This window comes from Stomoxys calcitrans, chromosome 1, assembly GCF_963082655.1.
Source record: "Stomoxys calcitrans chromosome 1, idStoCalc2.1, whole genome shotgun sequence".
In the NCBI taxonomy this organism is placed as follows: Eukaryota; Metazoa; Arthropoda; class Insecta; order Diptera; family Muscidae; genus Stomoxys; species Stomoxys calcitrans.
The window spans coordinates 221,347,000-221,367,477 of record NC_081552.1 but is presented as its reverse complement, the minus strand read 5'-3'; the positions used below and the strand labels follow the sequence as shown (position 1 = coordinate 221,367,477).

The 20,478-nt window shown below is 38.0% G+C and overlaps 2 protein-coding genes across 2 annotated transcripts in view; one reads left to right on the top strand and one right to left on the bottom strand.

The window, feature by feature from the left end:
• LOC106084671 (elongation factor-like GTPase 1) overlaps positions 1-20,478 on the top strand; it is a 605,724-nt gene that overhangs the window by 20,165 nt on the left and 565,081 nt on the right. The gene's annotated exons all lie outside the window — the stretch shown is intronic.
• The window catches only part of LOC106084686 (uncharacterized), a 196,962-nt gene that overhangs the window by 12,734 nt on the left and 163,750 nt on the right, over positions 1-20,478 (bottom strand). Inside the window, exon 3 of the mRNA XM_013248563.2 lies at positions 17,581-17,659. Within this exon, the coding sequence (XP_013104017.2) occupies positions 17,581-17,659 (79 nt within the window). The remainder of the gene's footprint in view (positions 1-17,580; positions 17,660-20,478) is intronic.

Sequence of the window (20,478 nt, the reverse complement as noted above, 5' to 3'; positions counted from 1 at the left end):
TAATACCCTACACCACTTGGTGTACATAGTACTTTTAATGTGTAGAACTTATCTCGAAATCTAGTCTGACTCTAATTTGGATACCTATTGAAATTTCAAATAGAACCTTGTAAGATTATAAGATTAAAAGACTATATCGGACAAAAGATATATATGGGAGCTATGTCTTAGTCTCGACCGATTTGTATGAAATTTTGCATTCGCATTGGGACTTTAAATAAAACAACTCGCGCTAAATTTTGTAGAAACCGGGCCAAAATTGTGCCTACTACAGCCTTTAAAGTCCAAATCGGATGAAAGATATATGTGGGAGGTATATCTAAATCGGAACCGATTTTTATGAAATTTTACACAGATATGAAGACATCAAATAAAGCACCCCGTGCCAAGTTTGGTAAAGATCAGACCAACATTGTGTCCGCTACAGCCTTAAAAGGCCTTTTCGGATAAAAGGTATATATGGGTGCTATATCTAAATTTGAACCGATTTTTATGAAACTATGCAGTCGTATTAAAATTTCAAAGAAAACACTTCGTGTAAAATTATGTAAAGATCGGACCAAAATTGTGGCTGCTATAGCCATAAAATTTCATATCGGATGAAAGTTATATATGGGAGCTGTATCTAAATCTGGACGGATTTTGCCGAAATTTTTGGGCGGACCCTCCCCCATACCCAAATTTTCAAAAACGCCAGATCTCGGAGATGCGTGTACCGATTTAAGCGAAATTGTGTACGCTATCTTATGGTACTCAAAAAAACGAAATTGGTATAAAATCTATTGGTCAAATAACCTGGGGGGACGCCCCATCCCAAAACCCACCCGAACGGACATTTTTACCGATTGGGATAATATGGGTATCAAATGAAAGGTATTTAAGAGTAGAGTACGAACTTGTTATGCAAATTTCGCTCAAAGGGTGCGGCCCCCCCCCCCCCAAAAAAAAACCTCAATAGGACTCTTTCACCGCTTTGGGCAATATGGGTATCAAATGATAGGTATTTAAAAGCAGAGTACAAATCTGAAATAAAAATGTATTCCTTGGTGTCTGAAGGGATAAATTTTTATTTCAGAGTCCCCACCCCCCCAAAACCCCCCGTACGCACATGTTTACCGATTGCGACAATATGGGTATCAAACGAAGGGTATTTACGGGTAGGGTACGAACTTGGTATTCAAATTTCGCCCAAAGTGTATAGGGCGTCCTCCACCCCCAACTGGACTCGTTCACGGATTTGGGCAATTTGGATATCTAATGAAAAGTATTTAAAAGTATAGTAAAAAGCTGATATAAAAATGTATTCCTTGGTGTCTGAGGCGCCCCTACCCCCCAAAAAGTAAAGAAGATTGCGGATATGGGCAAGAGGGAAGAACAGGCTTTATAATTTTTTGGTATCAGAAAGGGGGGCGGACCCTCCCCTTAATCCCAAAAACACCACCCAAAATCAATAGTGGGCCGATCGGTACAATATGGGTATCAAATGAAAGGTATTGGAGAGTAGAATATGAATATGGTGACTTGAGTCTTAATACCCATCGGGCCGCCCTTACCCCAAAACTCCCCCAAACAGGCATATTGGACGTTCATGTCAATATGGGTCTCAAATCAATGGTATTCGGCTCGGTAGATTACGAAGCTGGCATATAAAATCAGATCGAGGCATGGAGGGTCACCCTAACCTCCAAAAACGCCCCCAATGTGAACCAATCATGACTAAATTGGATTCGGTTTGTTGTTTGTTCCGTAGACTCAAAATCGGCTGAGCCGATTTTCGTAAAGTTTTCGCAGAATGGTCTGGAAGGAATTATTGGAATTATGGGGGGACCCTCCCTCTTACAGATAGGCACAATATGTGTATCAAATGAAAGGTATTGGAGACTGGAAAACGAATATCGTCCAATATTTAAGTCCAAGTATCCAGTGGGCCGCCCCAACCCCAAAACTCCTCTAAACAGATATATTCGACGTTCATATCAATATGGGACTCAAGTGAAAAGTATTCGGCAGTAGATTACAAATATGGCATAACAAATTAATTACAAATAATGGGAGGTCGCCCACCCCCAAATGGGCACATAAGCCGATCATGGCTATATGGGACTCAGATGAAAGGTATTTGGGAGTAGATTACGAATATGACATTTAAATTCGCGTTCAAATAGGTAAATTGATCCATCATGACATAATGGAATTGGGAGTAGAACACGAATCTGATATCCAATTTTGGAGCCAACTGTTTGGCCTAAAACACCCCATAAACTGAACACATTTCCAGCTATGGCAATATGGAGTTCAAATCTACGGTATTTGGGAGAAAAGAACGAGTTTGATATCCACTTTCAGGGCAAAGTCCCGGAAGCGTCTCCAGCTCCTAAGCACCCTTCAAGGGGTTAACCTTTCGAGGGGTTCATATTTACAGGCCATGGCAATATGGGGCTCAAATTAAAGGGATTTGGAAGTGCAGCACGAATTTGATATCCACATTTGATTCGTAATATCTGAGGTGCCATTCGTCCCCTTAAAAATACTTCTCACTACCCTAATTTTTAAAAACATCAGATCTCGGAGATCAGATGAGTCTCTAAAAACGAAACATGTTTCTATTGTTGGGATCAGGTGCCTTGGGGACCGCCCAAAACCAGCCAAATGGATACACGAGACTTTAGAGCTCAAACGAAAGGTGCTTGAGAGAAGAGCCATGAAGAGCCATATTTTTGGGGGAGCCAACATACCTTCCTAATCGGACGTATTTACCGTCCATTGCAATATGTGACTTATATAAAAGCTATTGGGCAGTAGAGTACAAAATTGATACTAATTTTTGGGACAAACACCCTGGGGTCGACTCCACCCTCAAACAGAACTTATTTACCGATCATGCCGATATGGAGCTCATATAAAATGTATATGAAAGTAGAGCACGAAGCTTATTTTTATTTTAAGGGCCAAGTGTCTGGGTGACCATCCCACCCCCGAAATATCCCGTAACCAGGAAATATGTAGCAAAGTGCTAATATAGGGCTCAAAAGAAAGGCATTTGGGAGTAGAGTAAAATTTTGCCCATGACCCGAGCAGGGGCAAATTTCTCACACATCAATCAGTGCTTTACGATACAAGTTTAACGCAATGATAAGGAACCTTTTTTAATAGCCAAGTCCGAACGGTGTGCCGCAGTGTAGTGTAGACGGACGGACATAGTTCACGATGGTGCCGATAAGATAAAGACACCCAATTATCGAAACGCGTCCACCAGTGGGGTGACATGTGTGCTGTCTTGCCTGAGAACTGGCAATTTCTTTTTTTCAAGACTCATTTAACAATCTCTCCTTTGGGTGTTGCATTCGCTTGGTCATTAAGCTCGACTTGAAAAACAATCAAACAGAAATTGAGTCGCATGACAGGCTGTTAAAAAGCCAAACAGAAGAAACAAAACATATTTCGACAAAATTTTCTTAAAAAAATATTTCGACAAAATTTTCCTAAAACTAAAATGATGACAACATTTTTTTTAAATTTTTTTTTTTTTTTTAATTTTTCCAAGCTTTATTTAGAAAAGAAAATCGTCGAAATTTTATTCTAGAAAATTGATTTAAAATTTAAATAAAAAAAAAATATTGGACATTAAAAGAACACATTTTTTAAATTGAATTTTCATAGACCGTAGCCTGAATAGACAACAAACGCATGCGCGCCTTTAATTGCCACACAAGTCTTCACTTGCCAGTCCATTTAAATTGCACATTTCAAACATTTTTAAGATATTTTTCTTGTTGTGGCTTCACTGCCATTACACCGCTTAGAAATTAAGAAATTATAGACTTTGTTCAACTACAAAATATTTGCAGTGAGCAAAGTTCTCACTAACTACCACTCCCCTTTTCTACTTTTCAACTAGCTTTTGACCCTTTGAATATTTCATTTTGAAACGTCATCACATCTGCTCTGCTTGCTCTTGCAACATCAGTGTTTTCTTTTATAACTCAATTTCAAAGCAAGAAAATGGAATGACAGTCAGACAGACGCCCAAAGTCTAAAGGGTCAACATATACATATGTTAGCGTTGATCTATTACACCACATACTTTGTAAGGCTTACTCACTCCTGCGTATGTTAGTTATGACCATGGACGATTACGATTCCTGGCTGATAGGAATGCATGCTGCTTATATGTGATGCAAACATGTAACACAAATGCTTAGAAAATCCTAACCAAAAGTATGATTTGAAAAAATAAAACATCCAAAGCTGTTAGTTCGAGTAACCATACCCTCCAGAGGGTAACCTTTAAGTAGTACAGAGTGAAGTAGAAAAAAAAAAACAAAAACAATGAAATTGTGAAAAAGTGGAAGCTCTATACTTAAATCATGACTAGGATGTCATGACATGATATAGTTATGGAATCGTTGCTTACTAAAGGTATGCTATTCTCGCAATGCTTTTAGGCAAAGCAAAAACTAGAGAAAGAGCATACACTGTGAAACTTTTGCCTAAGGTAAAGTTGTGAACTGATAAATAAATGTATATGCCAGGCCGAATCTTATATTCCCCTCCACCATGGATCGATCGCATTTGTCGAGTTCTTTTCCCGGCATCTCTTCTTAGGCAAAAAAGGATATAAGAAAAGATTTGCTCTGCTATTAGAGCGATATCTAGATATGGTCCGGTTAGGACCACAATTAAATTATATGTTGGAGACCTGTGTAAAATGTCAGTCAATTCGAATAAGAATTGCGCCCTTTGGGGGTTCAAGAAGTAAAATAGAGAGATCGATTTATAGGGGAGCTGTATCGGCCTATAGACCGATTCAGATCATAATTAACACGTATGTTGATGGTCATGAGAGGATCCGTCGTACAAAATTTCAGGCAAATCGGATAATAATTGCGACCTCTAGAGGCTCAAGAAGTCAGGACCCAAGATCGGTTTAAATGACAGCTATATCAGGTTATGAACCGATTTGAACCTTATTTGACACAATAGTTGAAAGTAAGAATAAAATACGTCATGCTAAATTTCAGCCAAATCGGATAGGAATTGCGCCCTCTAGAAACTAAAGAAGTCAAGTCCCCAGATCTGTTTATATGACAGCTATATCAGGTTATGAACCACTTTGAACCATATTTGGCACAGTTGGTGGATATCATAACAAAATACTTCTTGCAAAAATTCATTCAAATCGGATAAGAATTGCGCCCTCTAGAGGCTCAAGAAGTCAAGACCCAAGATCGGTTTATATGACAGCGATATCAGGTTATGGACCGATTTGAACCATGCTTGGCACAGTTGTTGGATATCATAACAAAACACGTCGTGCAAAATTTCATTCCGATCGGATAAGAGTTGCGCACTCTAGAGGCTCAAGAAGTCAAGACCCAAGATCGGTTTATATGGCAGCTATATCAAAACATGGACCGATATGGCCCATTTACAATACCAACCGACGTATGAGAAGTATTTGAGCAAAATTTCAAGCGGCTAGTTTTTCTCCTTCGGAAGTTAGCATGCTTTCGACAGACAGAAGGACGGACATGGCTAGATAAATTTTGCCCCATGAACATTCCACTAAGGAACAGAGGTATGGGGCCTCCTTTTTAATGCCGAGTCCGAACAGCGCACAATGTTTGCCAAAATCGAAAATGAAAACAGTTATGAATTTTTTTACTAATCTTTAAAAAAAAAACTCCATTTTGTAAGAAATTTTTTTCCGGCTCCTTTTTGGAAACAGGACTAAAAACTCCTTTAAATGAGGATTCTAGCTTGTCAAAATATTCTACAAAATTTTTTCCGGAAAATTCTACTTTAGTCCCCTGAATACACCAAAACCCAAAACTTAACATAAACACCGGAAATCAGCAAAACCGAAAACACAATTCAGGGATAAAGTCGTAAGTCGTAAGTAAACGCTTTTAATAGGCTTAAGAACTCAAAGATTGGTTTATATGAGAGAGTCATATTAGATGTCACTGTGCACAATTTTAGCCAAATCGGATATTAATAGCGCCCTCTGGAGCCTAAACATGATAAATGGGGGAGATCGGTTTATATGGGAGCTAAATCAGCTTATAGACCGATTTGGACCATACTTATGGTAGTTATTGAGCCTCTTAGCCGATGTCATCAAGGGTGATTTTTTAAGAGCTATAGGAAAGTTTTTCAAAAAAAAACACAAAAAATTGAGAAAACTGCATGAAGGAGGCCACCGTAGCGCAGAGGGTAGCATGTCCGCCTATGACGCTGAACGCCTGGGTTCGAATCCTGGCGAGACTACCATAAAAAATTTTCATCGGTGGAAAAAGTATGCCAAAATTGGACAAAGCGGATAAAGCATTTTAGGCGCAGTCTCGGTCATCATATGTACCGTACTATCGATTCAAGTAAATATTTCATCCAAATGCAAATTTTGCCCATGAACATTCCACTAAGGGGCAAACTTCTCACATATCAATGACTGCAATGACCGATTGAAGTTTAAGCTCAAGGATAAGGAGCCTCCTTTTTAAACGAGTCCCAACGGCGTGCCTCAGTGCGATACCTCTTTGGAGAGAAGTATTTCCCCTGTTAAGGGGATAACTACCGTTAAAAAATTTTTTTTCTGATGTTTACGCCGGGATTTGAACCCAGACGTTTGGTGTCATAGGCGGACATGCTTGCCTCCACGCCACGGTGGTAAACATTTACAGAATTTAAATTTCAGCGAAATTTTCTAAAAAAATTAATTTTGACGATTAGTATTTTTCCAAAAAAAAAAAATTAGTTGTTTTGAAAATTTTTCAATAAAAAAATTTGATAAACAAAATTTGCATAAAACAAATTAAAAAAAAAAAAAATATAAAAAAAATTAAAAAAAACTAAAAACATTTTTAAGAAAAAAAATTTTTCAAAAAAAAATATTTTGAAAATTTTTCAAAAAAAAATATTTTGAAAAATTTTCAATAAAAAAAAATTATAAACAAATTTTTATAAAAAAATCAAAAAATTTTTACAAAAAAATTTGTCAAAAAATTTTATAAAAAAAGTTGTTGTTGGCGGAATTTTTAAAAAATTGATTTTAAAAAAATTTGTTGTAATTTTTTGAGTTTTTTGTATGTTTTGGTTGGATAGGTTGTTTGTTTGGCTCAACCGATTATCTAGAAATTTTTAAAGATTGTGTAGGTTAATCTGAAAGGAGCAAAAGACTATATAATTTTTGAAATTGGTAGCGGGGCGGACCCTCCCCCTTACCTCAACAGCACTGTTTATTCATAAGTGTTCCGATCGGGACAATATAGGACTAAACTGAAAGGTATTCGGGAATGGGTTACAAGTGCGATATTAAAAATTGGGTTCAAGTACCTAGGAGGCAGCCCCGAGCCCAAAATACCGTTCAAAATAAAAAAGGACCAAGCGAGATATTATGGTACTCAAATGAAAGATATTCGAGAGTAGAGTATAAATGCGATATTAAAAATTAGGTTCACGGACCTAGGTGGCAGCCCCGAGCCTAAAACTGCCCCAAATAGGCATAAAGGACGATCATGTCAATATGGAACTCAAATGAAAAGTATTCGGGAATAAATTATGAATATGAAATTCAAAAGTCCAAGCAAGGGGGGCCACCCTACCCCCCCTAAACCCTTCCCAAAATGGGAAGATAAACCCATCATAGGAATATGGGGTTCAAACCAAAACCGTTCTAAAATTACCACTCAAAAGGGGAACGGTCGGAACAATATGGTACTCAAATGAAAGATATTCGGGAATAGAGTACAAATACGATATTAAAAATTGGGTTCAAGTAGCTTGGTGCCCGCCCCTAATCCAAAACCGTCCCAAGTAGCCATATAGGACGATCATGTCAATATGGGACTTAAATGAAAGGCATTCGGGAGTAGACTACGAGTATGACATTGAAAATGTGGCCCAAAGTAAGGGGGGGAGGTCGCCCCAACTCCCTAAACCTCACACCAACCCCCCACCACACTGCACCGCAATTACCACATTGAGTGGTAGATGCTTAAGAAGTCAAATTTGAAGATCAGTTTTTATTCCAGCTATATCAGGTCAGATCTGAAGATCGGTTTTTATCACAGCTATATCAGGTTATGAACCGATTTAGATGATAGTAAGTTGTTGGAAATCAAACCAAAACACTTAATTTCAGCCAAATCGGTTAAGAATTGCGTCCTCTAGAAGCTCAAGAAGTCAAGATCCAGAATCGGTTTATATGGTAGGTTATATGAGGTTGTGAATCGATTCAGACCGTACTGGGCACAGTTGTTGGAAATAAAAAGAAAACAATTCATTCGGCCAATTCGGTTAAGAATTGCGTCCTCTAGACGCTCAAGAAGTCAAGATCCGAGATTGTTTTATATGGCAACTATATGAGGTTATGAACCGATTTGGGTCGTTCTTGGGACAGTTCTTGGAAATCAAAACCAAACATTTTGTACAAAAGTTTATCCAAATCGGATACGAATTTGGCCCTCTTAAAGCTCAAGAAGTCAAGATCAGAGATCGGTTTATACGGTAGCTATATGAGGTTATGAACCGACAGAAACGAAGCACAGAACATTTCATGCGAAATTTCAGCCAAATCGGATTAGAATTAAGCCCTCTAGAGGCTCAAGAAATCAATATTCGAAATCGATATAAAATGCAGCTATATAAGAAAATGGACCGCTATGGCCCATTTACAATCCCTACCTAACTATTGTACATTAATAAGAAGCGTTTGTGCAAAATTTCAAGCGCCTAGATAAACTACTTCGAAAGCTAGCGTGTTTGCTTTCGACATACGGACGGACATGGCTAATTCGACCCAGAAAGTCAAAAAGATCGAGAATGTATAAGCTTTTTTGGGTCTCTGACCAAAATTTCAATGTGTTACAAACGGAATGACGAAATTACTATACCCCTCATCCTATAATGGATGGTATAAAAATTGGTATACAAATTCGGGGTTAAATGTGTGTGGGGGCCACTTCAAACCCAAAACCTGTTAAAGACTAATCACGGCAATATGGGACAAATCTGAAAAGCAATTTTGAAGGGTCGAAGGCTGCCATACCCCAAAAATGGACATGTAGACCAAACCTGAAAATATGAGTTAATCAAATTACTGGTATTTAGGATATAACGAATCATGGAATTATTTGGGTACGAATCTGGCATTCAAATCGAATCTATTATCTTCTTATATATAAAAATCAATTTGTGTTTGTTTGTATGTTTGTGTGTTCCTTATAGACTCAGAAACGGCTGAACCGATTTTCTTGAAATTTTCACAGATGGTGCATAATGACCCCGTGGTGAAAATAGGGTACTACATTTTTTGATATCTGAAGGGGGGATGGACCCTCCCCCTTACCCTAATTTTTAGAAACGCCAGATCTCGGAGATGGGTGGTGCGATTTAAGCAAAATTTCGTGTGTTCTCATATAGTACCCTAAAAATAAAAATTTGGTATCCAAATTTTGGATGGGGTACCTAGGGGGCTGCCCCACCCTAAAACCTACCAAACATATATTTCGACATATCACGGCAATATGGGACTCAAATGAAAGGTATTTAGGATAAGAAAACGTATCTAATATCCAATTGTCGGACCAAGTGCTAGGGGGACCACCCCAAGCCCCAAAACACCCCTAAATCAGACATATTTACCGACCATGGCAATATAAGACTCAAATGAAAGGTATTTGCGAGTAGAATACGAATCTAATATCCAAATGTGGGACCACGTTTCTGGGGGTCCCCCCCTTTCCCAAAACACCCCCCAAGCAGGACTTATTTACTGACCATGGCAATATGGGGCTTAAATAAAAGGTATTTGAATGAAGAGTACGAATCTGCGAAATATGGGACCAAGTTTTTGGGGGCCGCCTCTCCCCAAAAACATCTCCCAAAGGGGACAAATTTACGACCATAGCAATATGGGGCTCAAATTAAAGGTCTTTGGGAGTAAAGCACGAATTTGATATCAATATTCGGGAAAAGTGTCTATGGGGCCACCCCACGCCCACAACACCACCCAAATAGTAAGCATTTTTGGACTATTGCAATATGAGGCTCAAATAAGAGGGTTTTTAAAGTAGAATACGAATCCGATATATATTTTCAAGGCCAACTCACTGAGTGGCCGCCCATCCCCCAAAACACCCCCCAAGCCGGTCATGTTTGCCGTCTATGGAAATATGGGGCTCAATGTGGCTCAATGTGGGAGTAGACCACGTATCTGATATCAACATTAAGGGCCAACTGTCTAGCGGACGTCCCACCACCATAACAACCCCCAAATAGGACGTATTTGCTCACCAAGACAATTTGGGTCTTAAAGAGAGTGGAACTAAATATTCATAGTTTTTAGGGCCAATACCCCAAACCGGACATATTTGCTGACTTTTGCAATAAGGAGTTTCAATGAGATTAGAAAACGAATTTGATATCCAATTTTGAGGGCAATGACAATATGGGGTTCAAATAAATGATATATAGATATATGAGAATAGACAACATTGCTGATATATTTTCCGGGCTTAGTGTTTGGGGGACCACCCCAATCGCCAAAACACCCCTAAATCGGGCATATTTACCTACCATGTCATTGTGGAGTTAAAATGAAAGGTAATGGGGGGTAGAGCAAGAATTGATACCCATTTTCGCAAGAAGTGAGATCTAAAACAGCAATTTTTTAGTGACCATCGCAATATGGGGCTTAAATAAAGGTATTTGAGAGTAGAATACGAATTTGATATCCAAATAAAGGACCATGTATTTAGGGCATCACCCCTTTCCCAAAATACCCCTAAAGGGAAAAAATTTTCAAACATGCCAATATGTGGCTCAAATAAAAGGTATTTGAGATTAGAAAACGAATTTGATAACCTATTTTGGGGCCATGTGTTTGGGGGACGCCTCATCCTGTAAACTCCTCTTAAGCCAATGGCAATATGGGGTTTAAATAAATGATATTTGAGAGAAGAGCACGATGCTGATATTTTCTCAGGGCCAAGTGCCTGGTGGACCACCTCCCCCGCTAAAACACTACTAAATCAGACATCATGAGAATATCGGGCTAAAATGAAGTATTTTAAGAATGGAGTACACCTTACATCCAAATTTAAATTCGTGGACCAATAAAGATCATATGGGATTCAGATAAAGGCACTTATATTGTTAAACTGTTAGTCAAGCGATATACTATTTTCGTAGCATGGTATTTCACTAAAAGATCTTCAATTGTCGAAAATAAATATTCCAAAGAAACTTTTGTTTCATATAAAGTAAAAGAAGGCGCAGCTGAGCGGGCCCGGGTCAGCTATTAGTAAATATAAAAAAAAAATTGATTTATACTTGCTGTCCTGTGTTTTGGGTTTTATGCTTAGGAATGAAAATGACATTTGCGTCCCTCCATCCCCCAAGTATGTATATACGACATGCCGATACAAGTTGAGTACATCTCCCTAAGTTAGGGAGTCATTCAACTGGTGATACATTATCACACCCTGGTGATTTAAATGAGTCGAATATATGATTCGCCACAAGATTTCTGGACTCTGCCTCAATTTTTCTAGCATTTCTGTTCTTACTCAATTTTTCTATCGTATTTTTTTTTTTACTTTTGAGTGCAACACATAATTTTCCCTTTATCCAATGCCCGCATTCGAAGTTCACCCCACAGTTAAGTTATGCTATAATAAAACATCATTTCATGCCCTCCAATGCTTCTAATATGTATGTATTTCAGCTATGATGTTGCACAATTATATAGGGGGGTTTTGCTGTCAAAGATCAGCAAAGCAAAGCGGAATATGTGCAGAAACCAACAGCAACGGGTTTTCTCCAATGCAGCCGCATGACAGTTCAAAGTGGAACCACAAGAATCAAGAATTCCAGATATCCAGCTAGCTTTTAAGCCATAGCATCATCACAAAGCCAAGCAACGGCATCCGTCCGTCCATCGTTCCATGGGTTGGTTGTCTTCCTCTTGGCCACAAATAGCAATTTAATGGATGAAATGGCAAGCATAACAGCAGCTATGACTTAACCATGATGCCATTCTTACCGAACTAAATAAGTGTTCATTTGATAATTGACTTATTCTTCCAAACAACCAAGCAACTATTCATGGCAATCTTCAGCCATTTCTGCTTGTGTCCAACATGAGCTTTATCTTCATTTTCGTTTTGCTATGGTCATGAAGTTGCCAAGAATGTATTTGCAATTTGCAGTGCATTCTATGGACGCTACTGTGGTCCAATGGTTCTAGATGTCATACTACTGCTGGCTTTATCCCTCCCTGCTCCTTTACAAATTTGCCTTAGCTCATTCCTAAGTCGATTGTTTTGTTCCTAGCTTGTCTTTCCTTCATTCCCGACTATCAATCTTAAATCCAAAGGCGAAGGCGGGAGATGGTGTATGTGAAAGGACAGACAGATGGATGTACGGAGAGAGGGAGGCACGGACATAAGACATATCTTTCCTTGTTGCTTGAGATTGCTCTTGTTCATATTAGTTTCAAATTTATTTTATATCAACTATTTAGTCTCCTTTTGTTTTTTTTTTTTGGTTCTTTTTTTTTTTGTTTCCTCTGAAAATTGAACATCTGTTCTACTCTGTTGCCTTCATCTCTAACAAATGTTATGGAACCGCTTGTAACATTTTATTTTGACAGTTCCTTCCAAAGACGATGTGGTAGGAAGCTTAGGAAAATCTAACCAATTTTTTATTTTTGTCGACTTTTGTTGAAAGAGTGGCACAAAATGGAAAAACTCTTTCATTGAAGTACAAGGATTATGCGAAAGAACGTTTAGATTGAGTTGGATATTATTTGCTATGCTCATCTGTGCCACATATCAATCGCATTTTTTACTTATGGTCTGTCATTATGTTGGATATAAATTTAGTTGAGAACTGATACCTAAACTACTGGGAAAGCATGGGGAGTTCAATCAAAATGATAGGAGATAGTTTTCTTTAGAAATGATGTGATGGGAGGGTTGAATAACAGACACAAATGTATAAAAAAAGGATAAAAGGGTCTTTCTCACTCTTTTTTTTGTCAGTTTAGTTTTCTTTTTTTATAAATCGAGGTATCGATTGAAATCTGTTAAAACCTATCTGGCCGAATTTTTTACATGGTGGTAAGAGGACATCTTATATGGTTTCGAGGCAGTGGTACTAGTGAAAGAAGACGAGACAGTACTTGGAGTTTTCGAGAGAAAGATTTTTCTTAAAATGTATGGACCAGTTTGCGTTAGTGGAGAATATAGGCGTCGTATGAACCACGAGCTGTATGACGACGATAGCACAGTTGCCGAAAAATGCAAATTTTGCCCATGTACATTCCACTAAGGAACAGGGGCAAACTTCTCACACATCAATGAGTGCAGTCCGTTTCAAGCTCCTTTTTATAGTCGAGTCCGAACGGCGTGCCGCAGTGCGACACCTCTTTGGAGAGAAGTTTTACATGGCATAGTACCTCACAAATGTTGCCGGCATTAGGAGGGGAAAACCATCGTTGAAAATTTTTTTTTTTGATGTTCTCGTCAGGATTTGAACCCAGGCATTCAGCGTCATAGGCCGACATGCTAGCCTCTGCGCTACGGTGGCCTTCATAGTTACACGTATAAAAATACAATGGCTGCGTTAGCTAGGTAGTGTTGTCAGAATGGATGAAGAAGAATCATCAAATCAGTTAGGTTAGAGTGGCAGTCTATTTTCTAAACTGATTCACTTAGACTATTTTAGTCTATTGTGATACCACAGAAGCGACGTATCAAGCCTCCGGTAGGAATCGAATCTACGACACTCTCACTGGTAATCCGAATAAGCCACCAACTCACCTACCAGGGTTACATACCAAATAAACAGGATAAAAAATCAACCACTGGCGTCAATTTAACAACACAATATTGAAGCATTTATCGTGAAAAACTGGCCGATAGTGCGGGACACACATAAAGAAGGTGTTCTCTAGTCTCTCCTTCTTCGATGTCCTGCGAATAGACTGAAGGTTGCAGAAGCTGTGCTGCAAAAGTCGTTGTTGGCAACCTTCAGTCTGTCAGCATGTTTTCCGATTAGACAGTGACCTGTCATAACAGGCACAATGACTGAGACGTGTTCTAGCCAATGAGGGCAAAGCGGTTAACCTCTTCTAGTCATGATTCGGTCAAATAGTTTTGGAATGCCCATTGCCGCCTCTTTGTGACCATCTATCATTCGTTGTCCTTCGGGCCTGGTGGGATGTTTAGGATAGTTTCTAGTCTGGCACCATGCAGGCTGGAACATTGAGCTCTAAATTCTGTGGTGTTCATTGCTGTCACAAGAAGGTTCACAGGTTACGGATAGTGGAATGCTCCATACGGAGTAGCGGCAACGTCAGTCACGGACAATCACCGGTATCCAGCGGAGAGTCTCAGTGCGAGGCTGTGCGGCACCGGCTCCTGCACAAATACTGAGTGCCTATGATGTTCGATATGACAAGGCGAGTTATTGGCGCCTTTAAATAGCCAATGGCTAACCTGTTGCCGCGGCGATCGGTCCTTTGGACCCGAACGAGTTTGCTCACCTACATGAGCTTGACGAGGTTCGCCATCTCCACACTAAAATTTGGCTATAACAACAACAGTCAACTAAGCTACAATGCATCGAATGCTCAAGTCCCGCTATTTGCATTGGGAAATTAGACTCAAGGTTTCGTTTGTTCTCCAGTGGAATTGCAAATGCAAACCTATGAAAACTTTTTCATTAGATAACATTTTGTTAAGATTTTGTCTTTAGAGAATATTTTATAGAAATTTTGTCGTTAGAGAAAATTTCATGAAAATTTGGTCTTTAGAGAAAATTTCATGGAAATTTGATCTTTAGAGAAAATTTCATGGAAATTTGATCTTTAGAGAAAATTTCATGGGAATTTAGTCTTTAGACTAATGGAAATCAGTCTAGGACACATAGTTTTGGAGATACAGCATATTTAAAGTTTTCATAGCAAAAATTGAAATTTTTACGTATTTTCGATGAAATTTTGAATATTTTTGATGGAGTCACGAAATAAGCACCATTTCCCTCTATGACGCATAGTTAAGGAGATACAGCCATTTTAAAGTTTTCTTAGTGAAATTTCGATTTTGATGAATTTTTGACAAATTTTTAATTTTTTTGGCGGAGCCTTGAATTAATACCCATTTCAATCTATGACGCATAGTTTGGGAGATACAGCCAATTTAAAGTTTTCATAGTAAAAATTCGAATTTTGATGGATTTTCAATGAAAATTTTCATTGTTGAAGGAGCCATGAAATAAAGCCCATTTCCATAGTTAAGGATATACAACCAATTTAAAGTGTTTTTAGTGAAATTTAGATTTTTGGTAGATTTTTGATGAAATTTTGAAATTTTTGATGGAGTCTCGAATTGAGGCCTATTTCAGTCTAGGACGCATAGTTTGAGAGTTAAGCCATTTTAAAGATTTCTAAGTGAAAATTCGAATTTCGATGGATTTTCAATGAATTTTTCATTTTTGATGGAGTCACGGATTAAAGCCCATTTCCCTCTAGAACGCATAGTTAAGGAGATACAACCAATTTAAAGTGTTTTTAGTGAAATTTAGATTTTTGATGAAATTTTGGAGCCATTTTAAAGTTTTCATAGTAAAAATGTTGATGGATTTTCAATGAAATTCTTCATTTTTGATGGAGCCATGAAATAAAGCCCATTTTCCTCTATGACGCATAGTTAAGGAGATACAACCAATTTAAAGAGTTTTTAGTGAAATTTAGATTTTTGGTGGATTTTTGATGAAATTTTGAATTTTTTGATAGAGTCACGAATTGAGGCCTATTTCATTCTAGGACGTATAGTTTGGGAGTTAAGCCATTTTAATGTTTTCTAAGTGAAAATTCGAATTTCGATGGATTTTCGATGAAATTTGGAATTTTTGATGGAGTCACGAATTAAAGCCCATTTCCCTCCATACTTAAAGAGATACAGCCAATTTAAAGTTTTCTTTGAAATCTCGATTTGTAGTGGATTTTTGATGAAATTTGGAATTTTTCGATGGAGTCACGAAACAAGGACCATTTCTCTCTAGGACTCATAGTTAAGGAGATACAGCCAATTTAAAGTTATCTTAGTAAAATTTAAATTTTTAAGGGATTTTTGGTCGAATTTTTCGGTGGAGTCACGAATTAGGCCCATTTCCCTCTTGGACGTATAGTTTGGGAGATACAGCCAAATTGAAGTTTTCATAGTAAAAATTCGAATTTTGTTGGCATTTTGATGAAATTTTAAATTTTTTGATGAAGTCACGCATTGAGGCCTATTTCAGTCTAGGACGAATAGTTTGGGAGATAAAGCCATTCAAAAGTTTTTAAAGTGAAAATTCGAATTTTAATGGATTTTCGATGAAATTGTGAATTTTTGATGGTGTCACGAATTGAGGCCCATTTGCCTCTAGGAAGCATAGTAAAGGAGATACAGCCAATTTAAAGTTTTCACAGTGAAATTTAAATTTTTGTTGGATTTTTGGTAAAATTTTAAATTTTTTGGCGGAGTCACGAATTGAGTCCCATTTCCCTCTAGGACGCATAGTTAAGGAGATACAGCCAATTTAAAGTTTTAATAGTGATATTTAAATTTTTGATTGATTTTTGGTCAAATTTTGAATTTTTGGCGGAGTCACGAATTGAGGCCCATTTCCCTCTAGGACGCATAGTTAAGAAGATACAGCCTATTTAAATAAAGTTTTCTTGGTGAAATTTGAATTTTTGATGGATTTTTGGGAGATACAGCCAAATTAAAGAATTCATAGTAAAAATTCTAATTTTGATGGCTTTTTGATGGAGCCACGAATTAAAGCCCATTTCTCTCTATGACGCATATTTAAGCAGATACAGCCAATTTAAAGTTTTCATAGTAAAATTCGAATTTTTGATGAATTTTTGGTCAAATTTTAAATTTTTTGATAGAGTCACAAATTAAGCCCCATTTACCTCTAGGACGCATAGTTTAGGAGATACATCCAGTTTAAGTATTCATAGATAATATAGATAAAATTTCCAGGAAATTTTATCTTTAGAGAGCAGAAATCATCGGTTAAGAAATGCGTCCTCTGTAGGCTCAAGGAGTAAAGTCGGGAGCCGGGAGACAGATTATAGACTGATTCGGAACATATTAAATACATCTGTTGAAAGCAATGGGAAAAGTCATTGCCCAAAATTTCAGAAAAAATAAAATCGGGAGATAGGTTTATGTGGGAACTACATCGAAACATTTACCGATTTGCCCCATTCACAATCCAATCAGAAATTTTCCATGAGTAGTTATGTATAGGACTGCTGTTGTCTATGTAGAATTCTGTTCAGCTATAATCGTTGATGTCTTGCACTTCACAAGCTCTCAGGGCAAATTTTTCCCGCGATTTTAATGAAAAGTTGATTGATTAAAGTTGATTTCTATTTCTATACATTGAATGGAATTCAACATGATGGGTAATATTAGACTAATCAAAGTTCAGTTCTTATAGCCTCATGTTACTCCGTTTCCATGACTTTTAAAGTTGCTGTTCTTAAATCTTGCATTCTGTTTTTGTTACACTTACCTTTTTCTTGCCATCTCCTACCAGTTTTGTTGTATGTTGATCATCTTCATTCAAACTAGCCGAACAGGGATCCCGATATCTGCAGGACATCATGTCATGAAAAGAAACAAAAGAGAAAACAAACACCAAAATAGCAAGTGAAAGGCATTAAATTTGATTAAGCAAAAAAACAAACAAATAAAACTTCAATGTAAACAACACGGACCAGGCCAATAAAGCCATTCATAAATAATTTCAATATTGTATTAATAAAATTAATAAATTCCTTTTAGGCTGGCAATGCACTTTCCATGCTCATGCCATTAGCCAACTAATCCTCCATTGCCCAGATAATCAAGCAATAGTAAATAAAATGAACCATAAACATAACCGCAAAGCATTTGAAAGGAGTTTGAAAACAAATCACAATCACCCATTATATTGAAGAGACGTGATTCCATCACTTTGAGGTTGTTGTTGCTGTTGCCGTTGCCGTTGTTGTTTCTGAATCTGATGGTGGGATAAATCTATTCATCCATACCATCATCCATCCATCATTTTGAGTGCCTCTGACTGAATGTCTGTCCCTGTATGTGCGTTTGTTTTGTCCGTCTGTCTGCCCGTCTGTCTGTTTGTCTATATGGTTTGTTCGTTTATATGCGGTAAACCAACGTATTCATCATCGGTGGGGAGCAAACCTCCAACTACCAACAGTGAACAAACGCATCATCAGACTTTCAATTTACTGTAAAACAAAATCTGTGGTTTTGTAAATCCTCTCAACACATTTTCAACGATCCGAGGGGGACGAGAGTGAGGTATAGAAGTAGGAGGGCTTTTATGGCCTCCTAGAATATGATGAGGAGGCTTGAAATGTTTGAACAAAGAATTGGATTGGTTTTAAAGCTTCAAATGGAATAATAGTGGGTAGGAGGTTTATTTGTTCGCTTAGTAGTCTTTTGAGCGGAATAAATGGTTTCCGTTTAAATCCAAAGTTGATGCTATTGAAGATTATTGTCATTTTACACCTATATATGATAGATTTTGTTAGAGTATCTCCTTCAGATGCAGGATTTTCAACACCAACAGAATCTCTTAAGGTTAACATGCAATTAGTTGTTTTAGTTATTTTTGAGAAAATATTTAAACTGCAATCTTTTAGGGAGACTCAAAATCATTTAAGAACTAAAGGGTGATTTTTTGGCTATCATCTTGTTCACAACACTGGTTTAAACAGCTCACGCACGGTACGTGTTTTGTTTCACTGTCAAACATCTTCAGTTGGGTCTATAATGAATCGTCTTACACACGTACAACGCTGGCGAATTATTGAATTTCATTCAAAATGCGTGCTCTGTTAAGAAAGTTTATTATTCTTCCGTTGAGCGACGTAGCTCATTTTTGGCTCAATGGGTATGTAAATAAGCAGAATTGTCGATTTTGGAGTGAAGATCAGCCAGAAGCATTACAAGAGCTACCAATGCATCCAGAATAAGTAAAAGCGTGCTAAGTTCGGCCGGGCCGTATCTTATATACTCTCCACTATGGATCGCATTTGTCGAGTTCTTTTCCCGGCATCTCTTCTTAGGCAAAAAAAAGGCTAAAAGAAAAGATTTGCTCTGCTATTAGAGTGATATCAAGATATTGTCCTGGTTGGACCACAATTAAATTATATGTTGGTGCAAAATTGCAAATTTTGCCCATGAACATTCCACTAAGGAACAGGGGCAAATGAGTTCAGTCCGAATCAAGTTTAAGATCAATGACAAGGGGCCTCCTTTTTATAGCCGAGTCCGAACGGCGTGCCGCAGTGCGACACCTCTTTGGAGAGAAGTTTTACATGACATAGTACCTCACAAATGTTGCCAGCATTAGGAGGGGAAAACCACCGCTGAAAATTTTTTCTGATGGTCTCGCCAGGATTCGAACCCAGGCGTTCAGCGTCATAGGCGGACATGCTAACCTCTGCGCTACTGTGGACTTATATGTTGGTGACCTGTGTAAAGTGTCAGCCAAGTCGAATAAGAATTACGCCCTTTGGAGGCTCAAGAAGTAAAATAGAGAGATGGATTTATGTGGGAGCTGTATCAGGCTATAGACCGATTCAGACCATAATAAACACGTATGTTGATGGTCATGAGAGGATCCGTCGTACAAAATTTCAGGCAAATCGGATAATAATTGCGACCTCTAGAGGTTCAAGAAGTCAAGATCCCAGATCGGTTTGTATGGCAGCTATATCAGGTTATGAACCGATTTGAACCTTACTTGGCACAGTTGTTGGATATCATAACAAAATACTTCGTGCAAAAATTCATTCAAACCGGATAAGAATTGCGCCCTCTAGAGGCTCAAGAAGTCAAGACCCAAGATCGGTTTATATGGCAGCTATATCAAAACATGGACCGATATGGCCCATTTACAATCCCAACCGACCTACACTAATAAGAAGTATTTGTGCAAAATTTCAAGCGGCTAGCTTTACTCCTTCGAAAGTTAGCGTGCTTTCGACAGACAGACGGACGGACAGACGGACTGACATGGCTAGATCGTCATAAAATGTCAAGACGATCATGAATATATATACTTTATGGGGTCTCAGATGAATATTTCAAGTAGTTACAAACAGAATGACAAAATTAATATACTCCCATCCTATGGTAGAGGGTATAACAAATCATAGTTTGGTACGGCTTATGGGTTGGTGGCATCATTGGAGCGTACTTCTTCAAAGCTTATGCGAATAGTAACTAACTGTGAATGGTGAGCGCTACCGTGAGATGATGTCCAACTTTTGTGTGTCCAAAATGCAAGAGTTTGACTTGCATGACATATGGTTTCAACAAGACATGTGGTTTCAATCCATTTCCGGCAGATCTCTTTCCCGCTACTTACGACATCCAGAAATTCAAAGCAACA